The sequence below is a fragment of the Salmo salar genome, chromosome ssa22 (genome assembly GCF_905237065.1).
Source record: "Salmo salar chromosome ssa22, Ssal_v3.1, whole genome shotgun sequence".
Taxonomy (NCBI): Eukaryota; Metazoa; Chordata; class Actinopteri; order Salmoniformes; family Salmonidae; genus Salmo; species Salmo salar.
In genome coordinates this window covers 29,117,001-29,136,033 of record NC_059463.1, presented here as the reverse complement: position 1 = coordinate 29,136,033, position 19,033 = coordinate 29,117,001, and the positions used below count along the sequence as shown (strand labels likewise).

The following is a 19,033-nucleotide window of genomic DNA, read 5'->3' as shown; positions in this document are numbered from 1 at the left end:
CATGGGGTTGTTTTTGACATGTATGCACTTCTGAATGTTTTGTCTTGGTGAAGCAGTAGGGTTGATGTGTAACTGAGTGGGTGTAGGTCAGTCGGCGGTTGTGGGGACGAGCAGGATGTGATGTAACACTATGGCCTAGATTTAATCAGATGAAGAATTAACCGGCGATAGCAGATGTCGGCGGTGTACCTGCGTTGGCGCTTTCAAATGTTCAAATCGGTGAGCAGCTTGTTGATCATTGTCAAAAAGCCACACCCGTCTCACTCGTTCATTTCCAAACGAGAAAGTGTAGGCTATATAGAAATGACACTCATTAAACAAAATGAGGATTTTTATCAAGTCTGCATGGGATTTATCTTAATGGAAATGCCTTTGTTGCTGGACCCCAGGAAGAGTAGCTGCTGTCTTGGCAGCAGCTAATGGAGATCTTTAAATACAAACACCATACAGCCAATGGCAATGTCTGCTTTAGGTACAATGCCGGGAGTCGCTTGTGGATTTGACGGCTCTAAAGCACTGCTGACCTCAAACTACTGCTACGCGGGTGTAGGCTAGTGCAGATCTGATACAATCTAGTCCTAAATCAGGGTAATGAGACTGCTGACCACACGAATCAGCAACTGTGGACAAAGCATTTTTACAGGGAATTAAGAAGGAAGACACAATTAAGGTTGCATCTGAAAAACATTGGAAGATGCATACACAAATGCAGTATTATAAACTGTTTTTGCATTAGGTGTACATACTGGTGTGAGCAAATAAAGACAAAAACTATGTAGGAAAACAGTTGTATTTATTACTATAGGCTATATAATATTACCTATATACATGATTGGATACTAGTCCTGAAAAGATTTTCACTTGGTTTTAAAATCGTATTTTGATTTCTTTGTCCAGATGTCTGGACAAAGAGACCTGGGCGTTATCATTCGTCGCTTCATTAACTGGGTGGTTCGAGCACTGAATGCCGATTGGCTGACAGCCGTGGTATATCAGACCGTATGACAAAACATTTCTTTTTACTGCTCTAATTATGTTGGTAACCAGTTTATAATAGCAATAAGGCACCTCGGAGGTATATTGCCAATATACCACGGCTAAGGGCTGTGTCCAGGAACTCTGCGTTGCGCATAAGAACAGCCCTTAGCTGTAGTATATTGGCCATATACCACACCACCTCGTGCCTTACTGCTTAAACACTCCATAGTGCAATACAACAGCATACAACATTTCATCTTGTCATAATTCCCCTTAACAGTATGTGCTCAAAACAAGGCCATAGAGACACATCCCATCCATGGCCTATGACGTTTACATAGGATCACTCCCCGACCAAGGACAGAAAATCTCAACTCACCTAACAGTACGCAGACAACACCCAGGCTCCGTCTACCACTCACAGCCAAAAACATAAGCAACCACATTTTCAGGAAAAATATGCACATGTACACACGCCAAGTCCTCTTGGACATCTCCCAAGAACTATAAACAAATAATATACAGTACAGGCGAGTGTGACATGGTCATAAACTAACACAAATTAAATCAAATAAATGCATACAGGCCATACATATTTCCTGGGGAACAGCATTGATAAGTATCAGTAGTATTAATTTTACCACAAAAAAGTTTAACAACAATCTTTTTGTGCTACAGCCACACTGAATAAGCACTCTTTACAGAGGGTCTGGTGACTCCTCACTGTTACTAAGCTTTATGAAAATGTGAAGAAATCTGTGACAGTTATTTACCAATCACCAAATCTGAAGAACTGTGATTAAAATGCTTAATTAATATATTATAAACACCCTCTGTTGTCACTGCTGTGATCTGCAGTAAAACAGTGTTGAGAACAGTTTGGTTGAGGTGGAGTGAGTAGTGCACATATTGGCCCTGTAGAGCCTTTTCTAGGAACTAACAATAAACTGGCAGGATTAAGAACACAAGGATGGAGACTTCACGTCAGCAGTACCTTTTGAGTTTGTGCTCAACAAAAAATAAAATAAAGCGACAAATTTAACAGTACATATTATTTTCCTGAAAACAAAATACATGGTGAAAACAAGATTTTTGACAGATAAATCATCATCCATCATACAAACTATTTACAATTTGCATATCAAAGAGGTAATGTAGGTGGGGTATAATTTATGAATATGGAGTGGAATAGATTAAAAATCAAATACTGTTCTATAGTAATGGGAGACATCAAATAGGAGGGACTCAGTATGTGCTTTCAATGACTCAGTGTACAGTAGTGTTGCTTTGTAGATATTCCATTGGTTTATCAGTGGATGATTGACAGCACATAAGCCTCTCCAATTGTCTCCCATCCAAGACCAGTAATCAGTGTAACTGTTGGCAAACATTCCAAAACATTATTAAAATATCAATGGAAACTCAAAAAAGGGTCATATATAGTCACACCTAAAAAAGTTATCGTATGTACAGTGATAATACTCGGTCAGGGAGAATATAACATGAGGGGAAACATACATGGAGGTATTGTGAGAAAAAATAAAATAATCATAACAACAATTTATGTGTTTACAAAATGGCTACAATACAGTCCATCGTCATGAAATACCATAGAGCCAGGTGTTTGTATGGACCACTCCTGCCTCTGAGTGGGCAATAGGAGTTCCATTACAACAATGGATGTAGTAATGGGAAACATAGTTTCTTTAAATCTATGTAAGCTGATCTCTCAATGACTCATAGTCCACTGCTACCATAAATGATAGATAACATGACCCGATAAATGAGGAAGACTTGGTCCTCATTGATTTTAAAAACAATTTCTTAGTTTATGTGTACAACAGAGAGCTCCGTCTACAACTTGATCATTTCCACAAATGAGTGCCTTTTGCTTCCCTTTAATATTTTAAATAGAAATTGTGCACCAATATTGAATTTTAAAAGACTGTTATATTCAATGATGTACCCTTTAATATAGACCACAGGGAGAATTCAATCAGAGTTTCTGTTAAAGTGCCAGCATTTTGAATTGTCCCTCCATGCACCCTCTGACTTCCAGAAAGATTTTTACCCACTTAAAACCTCTTAAGGATCGGACCCTTTTTTCCTTCCAGTTTTCATCTAAAATGACATACCCAAATCTAACTGCCTATAGCTCAGGGCCTGAAGCAATGATGTGCACATACTTGATACCATTTGAAAGGAAACAGTTTGTGGAAATGTGAAATTAGTGTAGGAGAACAACACATTTAGATCTGGTAAAAGATAATACGAACAAAAAAAACATGCGATTTCTATTTTTTCTCTCTCCATCTTTGAAATGCAAGAGAAAGGCCATAATATAATATTGCAGTTTAGGTGCAATTTAGCAGTGTGTGTGCAAAGTTTCAGATTGATCCAGTGAAGCATAGCAATACTGGACAATATTTTGTATCAAGTTTGCCCAAATGTGCCCGAACTGGTCAATTGATACATTTTCAAGTAGATAACTATAGAGAACATACAGAAAATGATATGGTAATACAACATTTAAGTGTACACACTCCCAGGAATGTCATAGTGTATAAGCTAATGAGCCATCATCTAACTTTCACACATCTAGATGGCCGGGTGGGGTGGGTGTGGAGCAGAGACAGTAGGGGTTCAAACTGTAGAACCCAGTTCCTACATTTTATCTCTGAGACACTCAGGATGACAAATCAGAGCAAGATTACTGAATGTAAGTACATTATTTACCTTCAGAGGTGAATGTATCAAAACAGTTGCTGTGATAAAAGTTGTGTGTTGTGCACTCTCCTCAAACAATAGCATGGTATTTTTTTACTCTAATAGCTACTGTAAATTGGACAGTGCAGTTAGATTAACAAGAATTTAAACTTCTGCCCATATAAGACATGTCTATGTCCTGGAAAGTTTACTGTTACTTACGTCATGCTAATCACATTAGCGCACGTTATCTCAACTGTCCCGGGATAGGGACACCGATCCCGTAGAGGTTTTAACCTCAACATTGCTCCCTTATTTATTTTTTTGCTTTGACAAAGTCATTTCTGAAGATTATTATATATTTTAAAATGTGATGATTAATTTTAAGGAGAATAAAAATACCCTGTTACATGAGCTGAACTCTCTTTTTAATATGGTGGAACTCTGAACATCTAATAGTGTAAAAGCAAGTGAGCAGGTTCTACTCTTTCTGGCCATTTTCTGGTGTTTTGTGGTGGGAAACTGAGTGGGTCAAGTATAACACATCAACCATGTTACTCATAGATAGACATGCTAGAATCTTTAAAATATTTTTGTGAAGAGCTTGCATTCAATTGCCCCTCCCTGTTGCACACAATAAGCTTCCATTTCCCCTGTCACAAGAGGATTCATGGCTGATTTAAGAGGAAATCGTCAACACTGTTAGTCAACCTATATACTTTATTAGGCACATACTAGTCTTTTTTTATTTATTTATTTTTATTTTTTTGATTTAACCTTGAGATGGGAAAACATGTTTTTTTTATTAAGTTGAACATGTGCTCTTTATGACAGAATGTAAAAATGTGGAGAAATCCAACATTTTTTTCCCCCACCAAGTTAGATATCTCAAAAGGCACTGAATTGGTGGAATGACCCCTACACAGCATTCATAGAAAGACTTTACTTTCCCCTTATATACTCCCTGACAAAGAAAACACTGAAAACAGTCAGACCTCTCCCAACATCGAGTCAACATGAATACAGTATAAAGACAAACAGAACAAAAATAAATTAATGTATAGGGTATCCATTAGTGTCCTTTGATAAGTCTTTGGGGAAAGTTACTAAAAAAAAGAACAAAAAAAAAAGAAAGAAAAAAGGTTTAGAATGAAATTACACATTCTGTTAATAAATACACAGTTGTATACAGTATATATCCTGCCATTGAGATTAACATGGGCATTGTCAGGGGCAGTAGTAGTAGTAGTAGTAGTAGTAGTAGTAGTAGTAGTAGTAGTAGTAGTAATTGCGTTGGCAGCCATTTTAGTAGGAACAGAACGGGGAAGGGGGGCTGCAGGGACAGAAGGGTGGGGTAGGTTGGGGACAGGGAAGGACAGTAGTTTTGGCTGAATAGGCGAGGTAGGGCTTGTCACAACTCAAACAGTGGTGGCTTTAAAAAGACTGGCAGGAAAGTTTTAATATAGTGTTCTTTTTACATTTTGCTTTTGTCATTGCATTCTTTTCTTTTGTTAGCTTGTGCATTCATTGGAAAAGACACTGTCCCCCGCTCTTTCTCTCTTAGTATACTTTAGTGCGGGACAGGGTCCCTAGCGCTCTTCTCAGGTCTTTGGGACGGAACCCTCTCAGACTTTGATGTCCTCCTGGACACTCAGCTGGGACAGGGTCTTCTTGATGCGCAGGGCGGTGAGGCGGGCGGCTCCGTTGGCGTACCAACACTCCCTCATGATCTTCCCCATTACACGCAGGGCCTGGGGGGAGGAAAAGAAGGAGAGATAAAGTAGAGTTATCTTAAAGCTCTGGGATAATGTAGAGCGTTATCTAAATCTCTGGGATAATGTAGTGCACTATCTAAAGCTCTGGGATAATGTAGAGTGTTATCTAAATCTCTGGGATAATGTAGAGCGTTATCTAAATCTCTGGGATAATGTAGAGCATTATCTAAATCTCTGGGATAATGTAGTGTGTTATCTAGAGCTCTGGGATAATGTAGAGTGTTATCTAAAGCTCTGGGATAATGTAGTGTGTTATCTAGAGCTCTGGGATAATGTAGTGTGTCATCTAGAGCTCTGGGATAATGTAGTGTGTTATCTAGAGCTCTGGGATAATGTAGTGTGTTATCTAGAGCTCTGGGATAAAGTAGGGTTGAGCGAACATGAAGGCTTGAGCGAACATGAAGAAAATTAGATTAGATAAAGTCATACATGCAGATATGCACAGGGCTAAACAAGCTTATCAAAACCACCAAAGCATCCCCAGAGAACAAGCCCGACAAATGAACATACTTCATTTAAAATACACAAGTATACAATGTAATACTTATAAGAAACCAGTGACACTTTCATATTAGTGAGCAACTGCTGAGCTATCATAATAGGATTGTTTGATTGACCTTAAAAGAGCTTGCATATCTATCTACATGTGTCTGTCCCTACCTCGTAGCTCTGCCACCAGTTGGGCACGTTGGGCCGTAGTTTCTGGTCACACACCACCTTCCTCATCTCCTCTATGGAGGGGTCAGAGGGCACCAGATCATAGTAGGGCAGCTGGTACTCCTCATGGATACCTAGGGGCAGAGGTCAAAGGTCAGGTAAGGCCCAGTTTCTAATTGATGATGAATTAAACTTTTAACTACATTGAGATACTGTATGCATCGCAAATGACATCCTTTTCCCTATATCGTGCACTACTATAGGGAGTCCAACGGGCAATAAATAGGTTCCCAACTGGCGTGCCGAATTCGGCGCACAGGTGATTTTATTTGGTCCCAAGTTTTTGTATTTTTTATTGTTGGACATAAAAGACTGAAAACACCAGCAAATCAGCTTCAAGTTTTTTTAATTTTGGAAATCGGTTCCAAAGTACTCCCACGCATAATAGAGAGATATACACCGAGTGTACAAAACATTAAGAACAGCCCCCCATGTTGACCCCACACTTGTGTCAAGTTGTCTGGATGTCCTATGGGTGGTGGATCATTCTTGATACACACAGGAAACTGTTGAGCATGAAAAACCCAGCAGTGTTGCAGTTCTTGACACAAACCAATGCGCCTGGCACCTACTACCATTCCTCGTTCAAAGGCACTTAAATCTTTTGTCTCGCCCATTCACCCTCTGAATGGCACACATACACAATCCATGTCTCAATTGTCTTAAGGTTAAAAAAAAACATTATTTTACCTGTCTCCTCCATCTACACTGATTGAAGTGGATTTATCAAGTTAAATCAATAAGGGATAATAACTTTCACCTGGATTCACCTGGTCAGTCTATGTCATGTTTTGTACATTCAGTGTATGTGATTGTATACAAATATAAGAAAGGTTTGCAAAGATGATGTTTTAATCAAATATTATATCTCTTTGGGCTTCTTGGGTCAATATGCAGTCTACAAATTATGTTCCGGCCCCCTGACCATCCGCTCAAGAAAAAAAAATTGTCCCGAGGCTAAATCTAGTTGATGATCCCTGATATGGCCAATTAGGGTGCCAGTTGGAACCCAGCCAGAGTGTGCTGAGGGGGAGCCTGTCTGACCTCCAGCATTGCAGCGACGTGTGATCTCCCAGTACACCAGGCCCAGAGCGTAGATGTCTGCACACTTAAACGAATCAAAGTGCCTCATGTTGATGCTCTCATCCAGAACCTCAGGGGCCATGTACCTGACACAGAGAAAATAAGTATTTGTAAGCTGGTCTATATCCCTGATAGGTGGCGGTATGTGTTGTGGGATGTGGGGTGTGGGGGGGGGGGTGTCAGTAGGTGAAGTTGAGAAATCAAGTACTTCTTAAGGTTGATGGTATGTGTGTTTGTACCTCTTGGTGCCCACTCTCTGGTTGGGAGCGATGTCTATGGTGTCGGTGGTGGACTCGTGGCGCACTGCCAGCCCAAGGTCAGCGATGGCACAGGTACTGTTTTTCTTCACCAGGATGTTCTTAGACTTGAGGTCCCGGTGGGCAATACCAGGCTTACCTAGAGGAAGGCAAAGAGAGTTAGACTACCTGAAAATTACTGAAGTTCCATTGATTGTCAGGAATGATGTAACATGTTCGTGTGAAACAGGTGTTTATGATTTCCAATTCATTTAAATCAAACATTGATCATGGTTATCTGCAGTAAACCACTGGCTTCCAATGACAGTCAACAACATTTCAAAACATGTTGAATGATGTTAATAACTCAATTATCAATAGATGCTTTAGAGGGGCTGCTATGCAAATCAAACTAGGCAAATCAATAACCCTGAATTTGAGTTTCTATCAGCTAGGAAGCATGGCCTACATTCACTGTTTGCACAGGCCAGGAAAAGGTGGAGTAGGGAACAAATCGAAGAGCCCAGAAGATTTGACACATACAGCAACATGCAATCCAGTTTGCACATGGGCACAAGTACAACACACTCCCACACACACTCACCCTGTGTGCCCAGGATCTCCATGTGCAGGTGTGCCAGGCCGCTGGCAGCAGACAGTGCCAGTTTGATCATGCCCTCGATGGTGACGGAGTAGCGGTTCAGGTAGTCAAACAGAGAGCCGTACTCGTGGTAGTCTGACACCAGCCACAGCTGGGTCCATGTGCCATTATCTATGAGAGAAAGAGAGACTAAGTTTAGAGACCAATTGTTAGACCCTACACCACCTAATACGAAAAACTGACCTGAACACCAGAAAGCTACAAGAAGTGCCTTTCGAAAGGGAATATATTTTATGTGATGTCACATGACGACGGCCAGTGTTTACCTTTGTTGTCCGCGGCGATGAATCCCAGGATGTTCTCGTGGCGCAGCATGACGGTCTGGTAGATCTCAGCCTCCCGGAACCAGGAGCGCTCCTCTCTGGACGAGAAGATCTTCACCGCCACGTCTCCTCCTCTCCAGCGGCCCCGCCATACCTCTCCAAAACGCCCCTTCCCTATGATCTCCTGCAGCACGATGGTCCTGGCTACCGTCCGCTGGACAAACAGAGGGAGGCCTGCACAGAGACAGAAGAGGGACAGGACCGAGGCATACGGGACACAGAGACAAGGCAAAAAGAGAGAGGAATATGCGGTCAGACAATGAAACACATTGCCTAATATCAACCACATTTCCCCCTATGGATCTTCTTTATCTATGGAAGACATCATTAAAGCTACAGTCACACATTTATTGAGATCGATCAGACCCCTAGAGAGCCCCAGCTGTGCTGTACTGACCGGATCCTGATCCAGAGGTGGACATGTCGTAAATGAGGTCCTGCAGGGTCTTGTCCTTGGCCATGTAGAGGTGGTCACAGGAGGGGTCCTCCACCTCCAGCCTCTGCCTGTGGCTGTAGGCCCTCTGGTGGTACTGGAACAGGAACACAGCCATGATTAGCAGCACACACAGCAGGCAGACAGGCCCTGCAACCACTGCCACCAGCTCCACTGGACCCCATGTACCGTCAGGGCCAAAGCCGCCCCCCAGGCCCGGCCGCAACGTCACTGAGAAAGAGGGAAGAGAGACAATGAGAATAAATACACATTTCATTTACACTGAACAAAAATATAAAAAACACAACACATTACAAATTCAAAGATTTTACTGAGTTACAGTTCATATAAGGAAATCAGTCAATTTAAATCAATTCATTAGGCCCTAATCTATGGATTTCACATGACTGGGAATACAGATAAGTATCTGTGACAAACAGATGCATAAAAAAAGCTAGCAGTGTGGATCAGAAAACCAGTCAGTATTTGTTGTGACCACCATTTACTTCATGCAGCGCGACACATCTCCTTCATATAGAGATGATCAGGCTGTTGATTGTGGCCTGTGAAATGTTGTCACACTCCTCTTCAAAGGCAGTGCGAAGTTGCTGGAACATGCCGTCGTACACATCGATCCAGAGCATCCCAAACACTGGATGACATGTCTGGTGATTATGCAGGCCATGGAAGAACTGGGACATTTTCAGCTTCCAGGAATTGTCACAAAGGTTCTGCACAAATGGATGATGACTGTGCATTATGTTGCTGAAACATGAGGTGATGGCGGCGGATGAATGGCAGGACAATGGCCCTCATGATCTCGTCACGGTGTCTCTGTGCATTCAAATTGTCATCAATAAAATGCAATTGTGTTAATTGTCAGCAGCTTGTGCCTGCCCATACCGTAACCCCTCCACCACTCTTTTCACAACGTTGACATCGGCAAAGTGCTCGCCCACACGACGCCATACAAGACCGTGTTGAGGACAACGAGCACGCAGATGAGCTTCACTGAGACGGTTTCTGACAGTCTGTGCAGAAATTCTTTGGTTGTGCAAACTCAGTTTCACCAACTGTCTGTGGCTGGTCTCAGACGATCCCGCAGGTGAAGAAGCCGGATGTGGAGGTCCTGGGCTGGTGTGGTTACACGTGGTCTGAGGTTGTGAGGCCGGTTGGATGTACTGCCAAATTCTCTAAAACTACATTGTAGGCGGCTTATTCTCTGGCAACAGCTCTGGTGGACATTCCTGCAGGCAGCAAGCCAATTGCACGCTCCCTCAAAACTTGGGACATCTGTGGCATTGTGCTGTGTAACAAAACTGCACATTGTGCTGGGGAAATGTTATTGTCCCCAGCACAAGTTGCACCTGTGTAATGATCATGCTGTCTAATCAGCTTCTTGATATGCCACACCTGTCAGGTGGATGGATTATACTGGCAAAGGAGAAATGCTCACTAACAGGGATGTAAACAAATTTGTGCACAACATTTGAGAGAAATAAGCTTTTTGTGCGTATGGAACATTTCTGGGATCTTTTATTTCAGCTCATGAAACATGGGACCAACACTTTACATGTTGCATTTATATTTTTGTTGAGTATATATTTAATGAGTAAACATAACAACCCAAACACAACTCTGTGAACTATGTTTGAGACCCATGTCTTCTGTGGCAGCAGATAGCCTATCCCTGTGGAATGTGTGGAGCTCACCAGAGGGCACTTTGAGGTCGAGGCTGTTGCAGTAGTTAGTGTAGCAGCAGTGTGTGTTGAGGAGGCCCTCAGCGCTCAGGCAGTAGAAGGGCTGGCCCGGGGGTACCAGCTTGTCCCGGGTGATGCAGATACGAATGTGCTGCTCTTGGCCATCGATGAAGGACGTGGAGGCCATGCAGGCCCCGTCTGTCTCACACTGGGAGCCAGTCTTCTGACACTGGGCCGTGGTGCAGTTACACCACAAAGCTGTAAACAGAAAGAGACAGAATTTCAATATTTTGTAATTGCTTATGAAGTTGTGTCCGGCGTTGACACAAGTGACATTTTTCACTCCTCCACTGTATGAGATGCAAGTACATATCCAGCAGAGGGCTCTCAGACAGTAGCAGTGCCACCAAGCATAGGACTACAGACAAACAGATTAACGGTGTGTTTATTACATTGTTCCTCCAAATGAAAAAACACCCCTACCCTACAGAGGTGGTTCATCCCAGAAACAGTGTATCAACTGTAAATCAAACTGCACGACATCTTCAAAAGACACACTCAGTGGCGGGCCACAAAACAATTGTGGCCATTTTAAATGTCTCTGCCATTTAAATTCTTGGATGGAGGGGCCTCCCGAGTGGCGTAGCGGTCTAAGGCACTGCATTTCAGTGCTTAAGGCGTCACTACAGACCCGTGTTCGATCCCAGGTTCTGTCACAACTGGCCGTGACCGGGTGTCCCATAGGGCAGTGCACAGTTGGCCCAGCGTCATTCGGGTTAAGGGAGGGTTTGGCCGGGAGGGAGCTTTACCTGGCTCATCGCGCTCTTGCGGCAGACCGGGTGCCTGCAGGCTGACTTCGGTCATCAGTTGAACGGTGTTTTCCTCCGACACATTGGTGCAGCTGGCGGGCGGGCATTAAGGAGCGTGGCTTGGCGGGTCATGTTTCGGAGGACGCATGACTCAACCTGCGCCTCTCCCGAGCCCATTTGGACAGGCTGCGTAAGAGTTATTTTCTTTTTTTCCCGGGTCCTCTAACAGCGTAAAAAAAAAAAAGTTACACACACACACACACACACACACACCTAAAATTGAGCTGCAGCCCCTTTTGCCCTCAGAACAACCTCAATTCATCGGGACATGGACTACAAGGTGTTGAAAGCGTTCCACAGGGATGCTGGCCCATGTTGACTCTAATGCTTCCCACAGTTGTGTCAAGTTTGCTAGATGTCCTTTGGGTGGTGGACCATTCTTGATACACACAGGAAACTGTTGCGTGCAAAAAACCCAACAGCAGTGCAGTTCTTGACACACTGAAAGCTACTACCATACCCTGTTCAAAAGGCACTCAAATCCTTTGTCTTGCCCTTTAACCCTCAATGACACACATACACAATCCATGTCTCAAGGCTTTAAAATCATTCTATAACCTGTCTCCTCCCCTTCATCTATTCTGATTTAAAGTGGAAGTGACATCAATAAGAGGTGATAGCTTTCACTTGGTCAGTTTAAGTTATGGATAGGGTAGGTGTTCGGAATGTTTTGAACACTCAGTGCATCTTGATTAGATATGTATTCAACCCACTGAGTCAATATGTGTTTTGGATAAGTCTAAGAGGTTTGCATACCTGGATAGTACATGATTTCACATTATTATTTGTGTTAATTCTTCAAGCTCTGTCAAGTTGGTTGTTGATCATTGCTAAACAGCCATTTTCAAGTCTTGCCATAGATTTTCATGCTGATTTAAGTCAAATCTATAACTAGGACTTAGGAACATTCAATGTGGTCTTGGTAAGCAACTCCAGTGTATATTTGGCCTTGTGTTTTAGGTTATTGTTCTGCTGAAAGGTGAATTTGTCTCCCATTGTCTATTAGAAAGCAGACAGAACCAGGTTTTCCTCTAGGACTTTGCCTGTGCTTAGCTCTATCAGGCTACTTGTCTTTTAATCCTAAATAACTCCCCAGTCCTTGCCGATGACGAGCATACCCATAACATGAAGCCACCACGCTTGAAAATACTGTATGAAGAGTGGTACTAAGTGACGTGTTGTGTTTTCCCCAAACATAACTCTTTGTGTTCAGGACAAAAAGTTAATTCCTTTGCCACATTTTTTTTGTTGCAGTATTACTTTAGTGCCTTATTGCAAACAGGATGCATGTTTTGGAATAACTTCACCATGCTCAAAGGGATATTCAGTGCCAGCTTATTTATTTTTTACCCTCTATCAATAGGTGCCCTTCTTTGTGAGCCATTGGGCAATCTCCCTGGTCTTTGTTGTTAAACAACCATTATTGGCCACAGACACATTTTTACTCCCATACTTATTTAGGCTTGCCATTACAAAGGGGTTGAATACTTGACTCAAGACATTCCAGTTTTGTAAAAAATTCTAAAAACTAAATTCCCCTTTGACATTAAGGGATAGTGTGTAGATCAGTCACAAAATCTCAATCCAATTTAAATTTCAGGGTGTAACAACAAAATGTGGAAAAAGTCAAGAGGTGTGTCAACTTGACTGGTACTGTATGTATGTATGTATGGATGTATGTACGTACAGTACATGCATACAGTACCAGTCAAGTTGACACTCATTCAAGGGTTTTTCTTAATTTCTTACTATTTTCTACATTGTAGAATAATAGAGAAGACATCAAAACTATGAAACACATGGAATCATGTTGTAACCAAAGTGTTAAACAAATCAAAATACACTGCTCAAAAAAATAAAGGGAACACTTAAACAACACAATGTAACTCCAAGTCAATCACACTTCTGTGAAATCAAACTGTCCACTTAGGAAGCAACACTGATTGACAATAAATTTCACATGCTGTTGTGCAAATGGAATAGACAACAGGTGGAAATTATAGGCAATTAGCAAGACAACCCCAATAAAGGAGTGGTTCTGCAGGTAGGGACCACAGACCACTTCTCAGTTCCTATGCTTCCTGGCTGATGTTTTGGTCACTTTTGAATGCTGGCGGTGCTTTCACTCTAGTGGTAGCATGAGATGGAGTCTACAACCCACACAAGTGGCTCAGGTAGTGTAGCTCATCCAGGATGGCACATCAATGCGAGCTGTGGCAAGAAGGTTTGCTGTGTCTGTCAGCGTAGTGTCCAGAGCATGGAGGCGCTACCAGGAGACAGGCCAGTACATCAGGAGACGTGGAGGAGGCCGTAGGAGGGCAACAACCCAGCAGCAGGAACGCTACCTCCGCCTTTGTGCAAGGAGGAGCAGGAGGAGCACTGCCAGAGCCCTGCAAAATGACCTCCAGCAGGCCACAAATGTGCATGTGTCTGCTCAAACGGTCAGAAACAGACTCCATGAGGGTGGTATGAGGGCCCGATGTCCACAGGTGGGGGTTGTGCTTACAGCCCAACACCGTGCAGGACGTTTGGCATTTGCCAGAGAACACCAAGATTGGCAAATTCGCCACTGGCGCCCTGTGCTCTTCACAGATGAAAGCAGGTTCACACTGAGCACGTGACAGACGTGACAGAGTCTGGAGACGCCGTGGAGAACGTTCTGCTGCCTGCAACATCCTCCAGCATGACCGGTTTGGCGGTGGGTCAGTCATGGTGTGGGGTGGAATTTCTTTGGGGGGCCGCACAGCCCTCCATGTGCTCGCCAGAGATAGCCTGACTGCCATTAGGTACCGAGATGAGATCCTCAGACCCCTTGTGAGACCATATGCTGGTGCGGTTGGCCCTGGGTTCCCCCTAATGCAAGACAAAGCTAGACCTTATGTGGCTGGACTGTGTCAGCAGTTCCTGCAAGAGGAAGGCATTGATGCTTTGGACTGGCCCGCCCGTTCCCCAGACCTGAATCCAATTGAGCACATCTGGGACATCATGTCTCGCTCCATCCACCAACGCCACGTTGCACCACAGACTGTCCAGGAGTTGGCGGATGCTTTAGTCCAGGTCTGGGAGGAGATCCCTCAGGAGACCATCCGCCACCTCATCAGGAGCATGCCTAGGCGTTGTAGGGAGGTCATACAGGCACGTGGAGGCCACACACACTACTGAGCCTCATTTTGACTTGTCTTAAGGACATTAAATCAAAGTTGGATCAGCCTGTAGTGTGGTTTTCCACTTTAATTTTGAGTGTGACTCCAAATCCAGACCTCCATGGGTTGATAAATTGGATTTCCATTGATTATTTTTGTGTGATTTTGTTGTCAGCACATTCAACTATGTAAAGAAAAAAGTATTTAATAAGATTATTTATTTCATTCAGATCTAGGATGTGTTGTTTAAGTGTTCCCTTTATTTTTTTGAGACACACACACACACACACGATAAAACGGATGGCACTGTGATACTTTACTCAGCAAACTGGATGCAGTCTGTTGGGGGCTATTTTGTAAATTACGTCGCCGAAGTCAAGGATTGGTAGGATAGTCAGTTTTACGAGGGTATGTTTGGCGGCATGAGTGAAGGAGGCTTTGTTGCGAAATAGGAAGCCGATTGTAGATTTAATTTTGGATTGAAGATGCTTAATGTGAGTCGAAGGAGAGTTTACAGTCTAACCAGACACCTAGGAATTTGTAGTTGTCCACATATTCTAGGTCAGAACCATCCAGAGTAGTGATGCCAGTCGGGCGGGAGGGTGCGGGCAGCAATCGGTTGAAGAGCATGCACTTAGTTTTACTAGCATTTAAAAGCAGTTGAGGTCATGGAAAGAGTGTTGCATGGCGTTGAAGCTCGTTTGGAGGTTTGTTAGCACAGTGTCCAAAGAAGGGCCAGAAGTATACAGAATGGTGTTGTCTGTGAAGAGGTGGATCAGAGAATCACCAGCAGCAAGAGCGACACCATTGACGTATACAGAGAAAAGAGTCGGCCCGAGAATTGAACCCTGTGGCACCCACAAAGAGACTGCCAGAGGTCCGGACAACAGGCCATCCGTTTTGACACACTGAACTCTGAGAAGTAGTTGGTGAACCAGGCGAGGCAGTCATTTGAGAAGCCAAGGCTATTGAGTCTGCCAATAAGAATGCAGTGATTGACAGAGTCGAAAGCCTTGGCCAGGTCGATGAAGATGGCTGCACAGTACTGTCTTTAATCGATGGCGGTTATGATATCGTTTAGGACCTTGAGCGTGGCTGAGGTGCATCCTTGACCAGCTCGGAAACCAGATTGCATAGTGGAGAAGGTACGGTGGGATTCGAAACGGTCGGTGATTTGTTTATTAAGTTGGCTTTCGAAGATTTTAGAAAAGGCAGGACAGGATGGATATACAGTGGGGCAAAAAAGTATTTAGTCAGCCACCAATTGTGCAAGTTCTCCCACTTAAAAAGATGAGAGAGGCCTGTAATTTTCATCATAGGTACACGTCAACTATGACAGACAAAATGAGAAAAAAAAATCCAGAAAAATCACATTGTAGGATTTTTATGAATTTATTTGCAAATTAGGGTGGAAAATAAGTATTTGGTCACCTACAAACAAGCAAGAGTTCTGGCTCTCACAGACCTGTAACTTCTTCTTTAAGAGGCTCCTCTGTCCTCCACTCGTTACCTGTATTAACGGCACCTGTTTGAACTTGTTATCAGTATAAAAGACACCTGTCCACAACCTCAAACAGTCACACTCCAAACTCCACTATGGCCAAGACCAAAGAGCTGTCAAAGGACACCAGAAACTAAATTGTAGACCTGCACCAGGCTGGGAAGACTGAATCTGCAATAGGTAAGCAGCTTGGTTTGAAGAAATCAACTGTGGGAGCAATTATTAGGAAATGGAAGACATACAAGACCACTGATAAGCTCCCTCGATCTGGGGCTCCACGCAAGATCTCACCCCGCAAAAATCCCAGAACCACACGGGGGGGACCTAGTGAATGACCTGCAGAGAGCTGGGATCAAAGTAACAAAGCCTACCATCAGTAACACACTACGCCGCCAGGGACTCAAATCCTGCAGTGCCAGACGTGTCCCCTTGCTTAAGCCAGTACATGTCCAGGCCCGTCTGAAGTTTGCTAGAGAGCATTTGGATGATCCAGAAGAGGATTGGGAGAATGTCATATGGTCAGATGAAACCAAAATATAACTTTTTGGTAAAAACGCAACTCGTTGTGTTTGGAGGACAAAGAATGCTGAGTTGCATCCAAAGAACACCATACCGTGAAGCATGGGACTGGAAACATCATGCTTTGGGGCTGTTTTTCTGCAAAGGGACCAGGACGACTGATCCGTGTAAAGGAAAGAATGAATGGGGCCATGTAACTTGAGATTTTGAGTGAAAACCTCCTTCCATCAGCAAGGGCATTGAAGATGAAACGTGACTGGGTCTTTCAGCATGACAATGATCCCAAACACACCGCCCGGGCAACAAAGGAGTGGCTTCGTAAGAAGCATTTCAAGGTCCTGGAGTGGCCTAGCCAGTCTCCAGATCTCAACCCCATAGAAAATCTTTGGAGGGAGTTGAAAGTCCGTGTTGCCCAGCGACAGCCCCAAAACATCACTGCTCTAGAGGAGATCTGCATGGAGGAATGGGCCAAAATACCAGCAAGTGTGTGAAAACCTTGTGAAGACTTACAGAAAACGTTTGACCTGTGTCATTGCCAACAAAGGGTATATAACAAAGTATTGAGATAAACTTTTGTTATTGACCAAATACTTATTTTCCACCATAATTTGCAAATAAATTCATTAAAAAAATCCTACAATGTGATTGTCTGGATTTTTTTCTTCTCATTTTGTCTGTCAAAGTTGACGTGTACCTATGATAAAAATTACAGGCCTCTCATCTTTTTACGTGGGAGAACTTGCACAATTGGTGGCTGACTAAATACTTTTTTTGCCCCACTGTAGGTCTATAACAGTTCGGGTCTAGAGTGTCTCCCCCTTTGAAGAGGGGGATGACCACGGCAGCTTTCCAATCTTTGGGGATCTCAGACGATACAAAAGAGGTTGAATAGGCTAGTAATAGGGGTTGCAACAATTGCGGCAGATAATTTTAGGAAGAGAGGGTCCAGATTGTCTAGCCCAGCTGATTTGTAGGGATCCAGATTTTGCAGTTCTTTCAGAACATCAGCTGTCTGGATTTGGGTGAAGGAGAATGTTTTTGTGCTGGTCAAGGGCAGTCAAATCAGGTCAATATCCTTCCAGGATACCCGGGCCAGGCTGATTAGAAAGGCCTGTTCGCTGAAGTGTTTTAGGGAGCGTTTGACAGTGATGAGGGGTGGTCGTTTGACTGCGAACCCAGTACGCACGCAGGCAATGATCACTGAGATCCTGGTTGAAGACAGCAGAGGTGTATTTAGAGGGCAGGTTGGTGTCTAAGAGGGTGCCCATGGTTACGGATTTAGGATTGTACCTGGTAGGTTCCTTAATGATTGTGTGAGATTGAGGGCATTCTAGCTTAGATTGTAGAACGGCTTGGGTGTTAAGCATGTCCCAGTTTAGGTCACCTAACCGTACGAACTCTGAAGATAGATGGGGGGGGGGGCAATCAATATAAGAGGGGGGGTCTATAACAAGTGGCAAAAGTGAGCAACTTGCTCTGGAAAGGTGGATTTTTAAAAGTAGAAGCTCGAATTGTTTGGGCACAGACCTGGATAGTATGACAGAACTCTGCAGGCTAACTCCGCCCCCTTTGGCAGTTCTATCTTGTCGGAAAATGTTATAGTTTGGGATGGAAATTTCAGGATTTTTGGTGGCCTTCCTAAGCCAGGATTCAGACACGGCTAGGACATCCGGGTTAACCTCTACATCACCAGAGGAACAAAGGAGGAGTAGGATAAGAGTACAACTAAAGGCTAAAAGAACTGGTCGTCTAGTGCGTTCGGAACGGAGAGTAAATGGAGCAGGTTTCTGGGTGAGGAAGAATAGAATCAAGGCATAATGTACAGACAAGGGTATGGTAAGATGTGAGTACAGTGGAGGTAGGCCTAGGCAATGAGTGACGATGAGAGAGGTTTTGTCTCTAGAGGCACCATTCAAGCCAGGTGCGGTCACCGCATGTGTGGGGGGTGGAACATAAGGGCATATTGAGCAGTGAAATAAGACCAAAATTACTAACCAAAACAGCAATAGACAAAGCATATTGACATTAGGGAGAGGAATATGTAGCCGAGTGATCATAGGGTCCAGTGAGTAGCTAGGCGAGCTGGAGGCATTGTGATTCAGACAGCTAGCAGGCCGGGGCTAGCAGCAGGCTAGCAGATGGGCCTCAGGGGGACGTCGCAACGGGAGAGTCTGAAACCCCCTCGGACGGTTAGGTCGGCATACCAGTCGTGATGGATCGGCGGGACTCCGTGTCGGCAGCAAAGGGTCCAGGCCAATTGTGCTGTAGAATTAGACTCGAGTAATAAATTATATAAATGAGTTTATACTGGATTTAGCATACATTTTCGTTAACTGTAATTTCATTAGTTATGGTCGGGCTCTATTTTGAATGACAAGCAATTTTACAA

General features: G+C 43.6%; 1 protein-coding gene across 1 annotated transcript in view; it reads right to left on the bottom strand.

Moving 5' to 3' along the window:
• Positions 1-3,719: 3,719 nt before the first annotated feature.
• The window catches only part of LOC106583225 (activin receptor type-1B), a 38,509-nt gene continuing 23,195 nt past the window's right edge, over positions 3,720-19,033 (bottom strand). Inside the window, exons 2-9 of the mRNA XM_014167149.2 lie at positions 10,625-10,870; positions 8,877-9,143; positions 8,423-8,653; positions 8,100-8,267; positions 7,499-7,655; positions 7,221-7,345; positions 6,120-6,250; positions 3,720-5,435 (exon numbers count right to left, since the gene is read on the bottom strand). Coding sequence (XP_014022624.1) covers positions 5,310-5,435; positions 6,120-6,250; positions 7,221-7,345; positions 7,499-7,655; positions 8,100-8,267; positions 8,423-8,653; positions 8,877-9,143; positions 10,625-10,870 — 1,451 coding nt within the window. The 3' untranslated portion in view covers positions 3,720-5,309. The remainder of the gene's footprint in view (positions 5,436-6,119; positions 6,251-7,220; positions 7,346-7,498; positions 7,656-8,099; positions 8,268-8,422; positions 8,654-8,876; positions 9,144-10,624; positions 10,871-19,033) is intronic.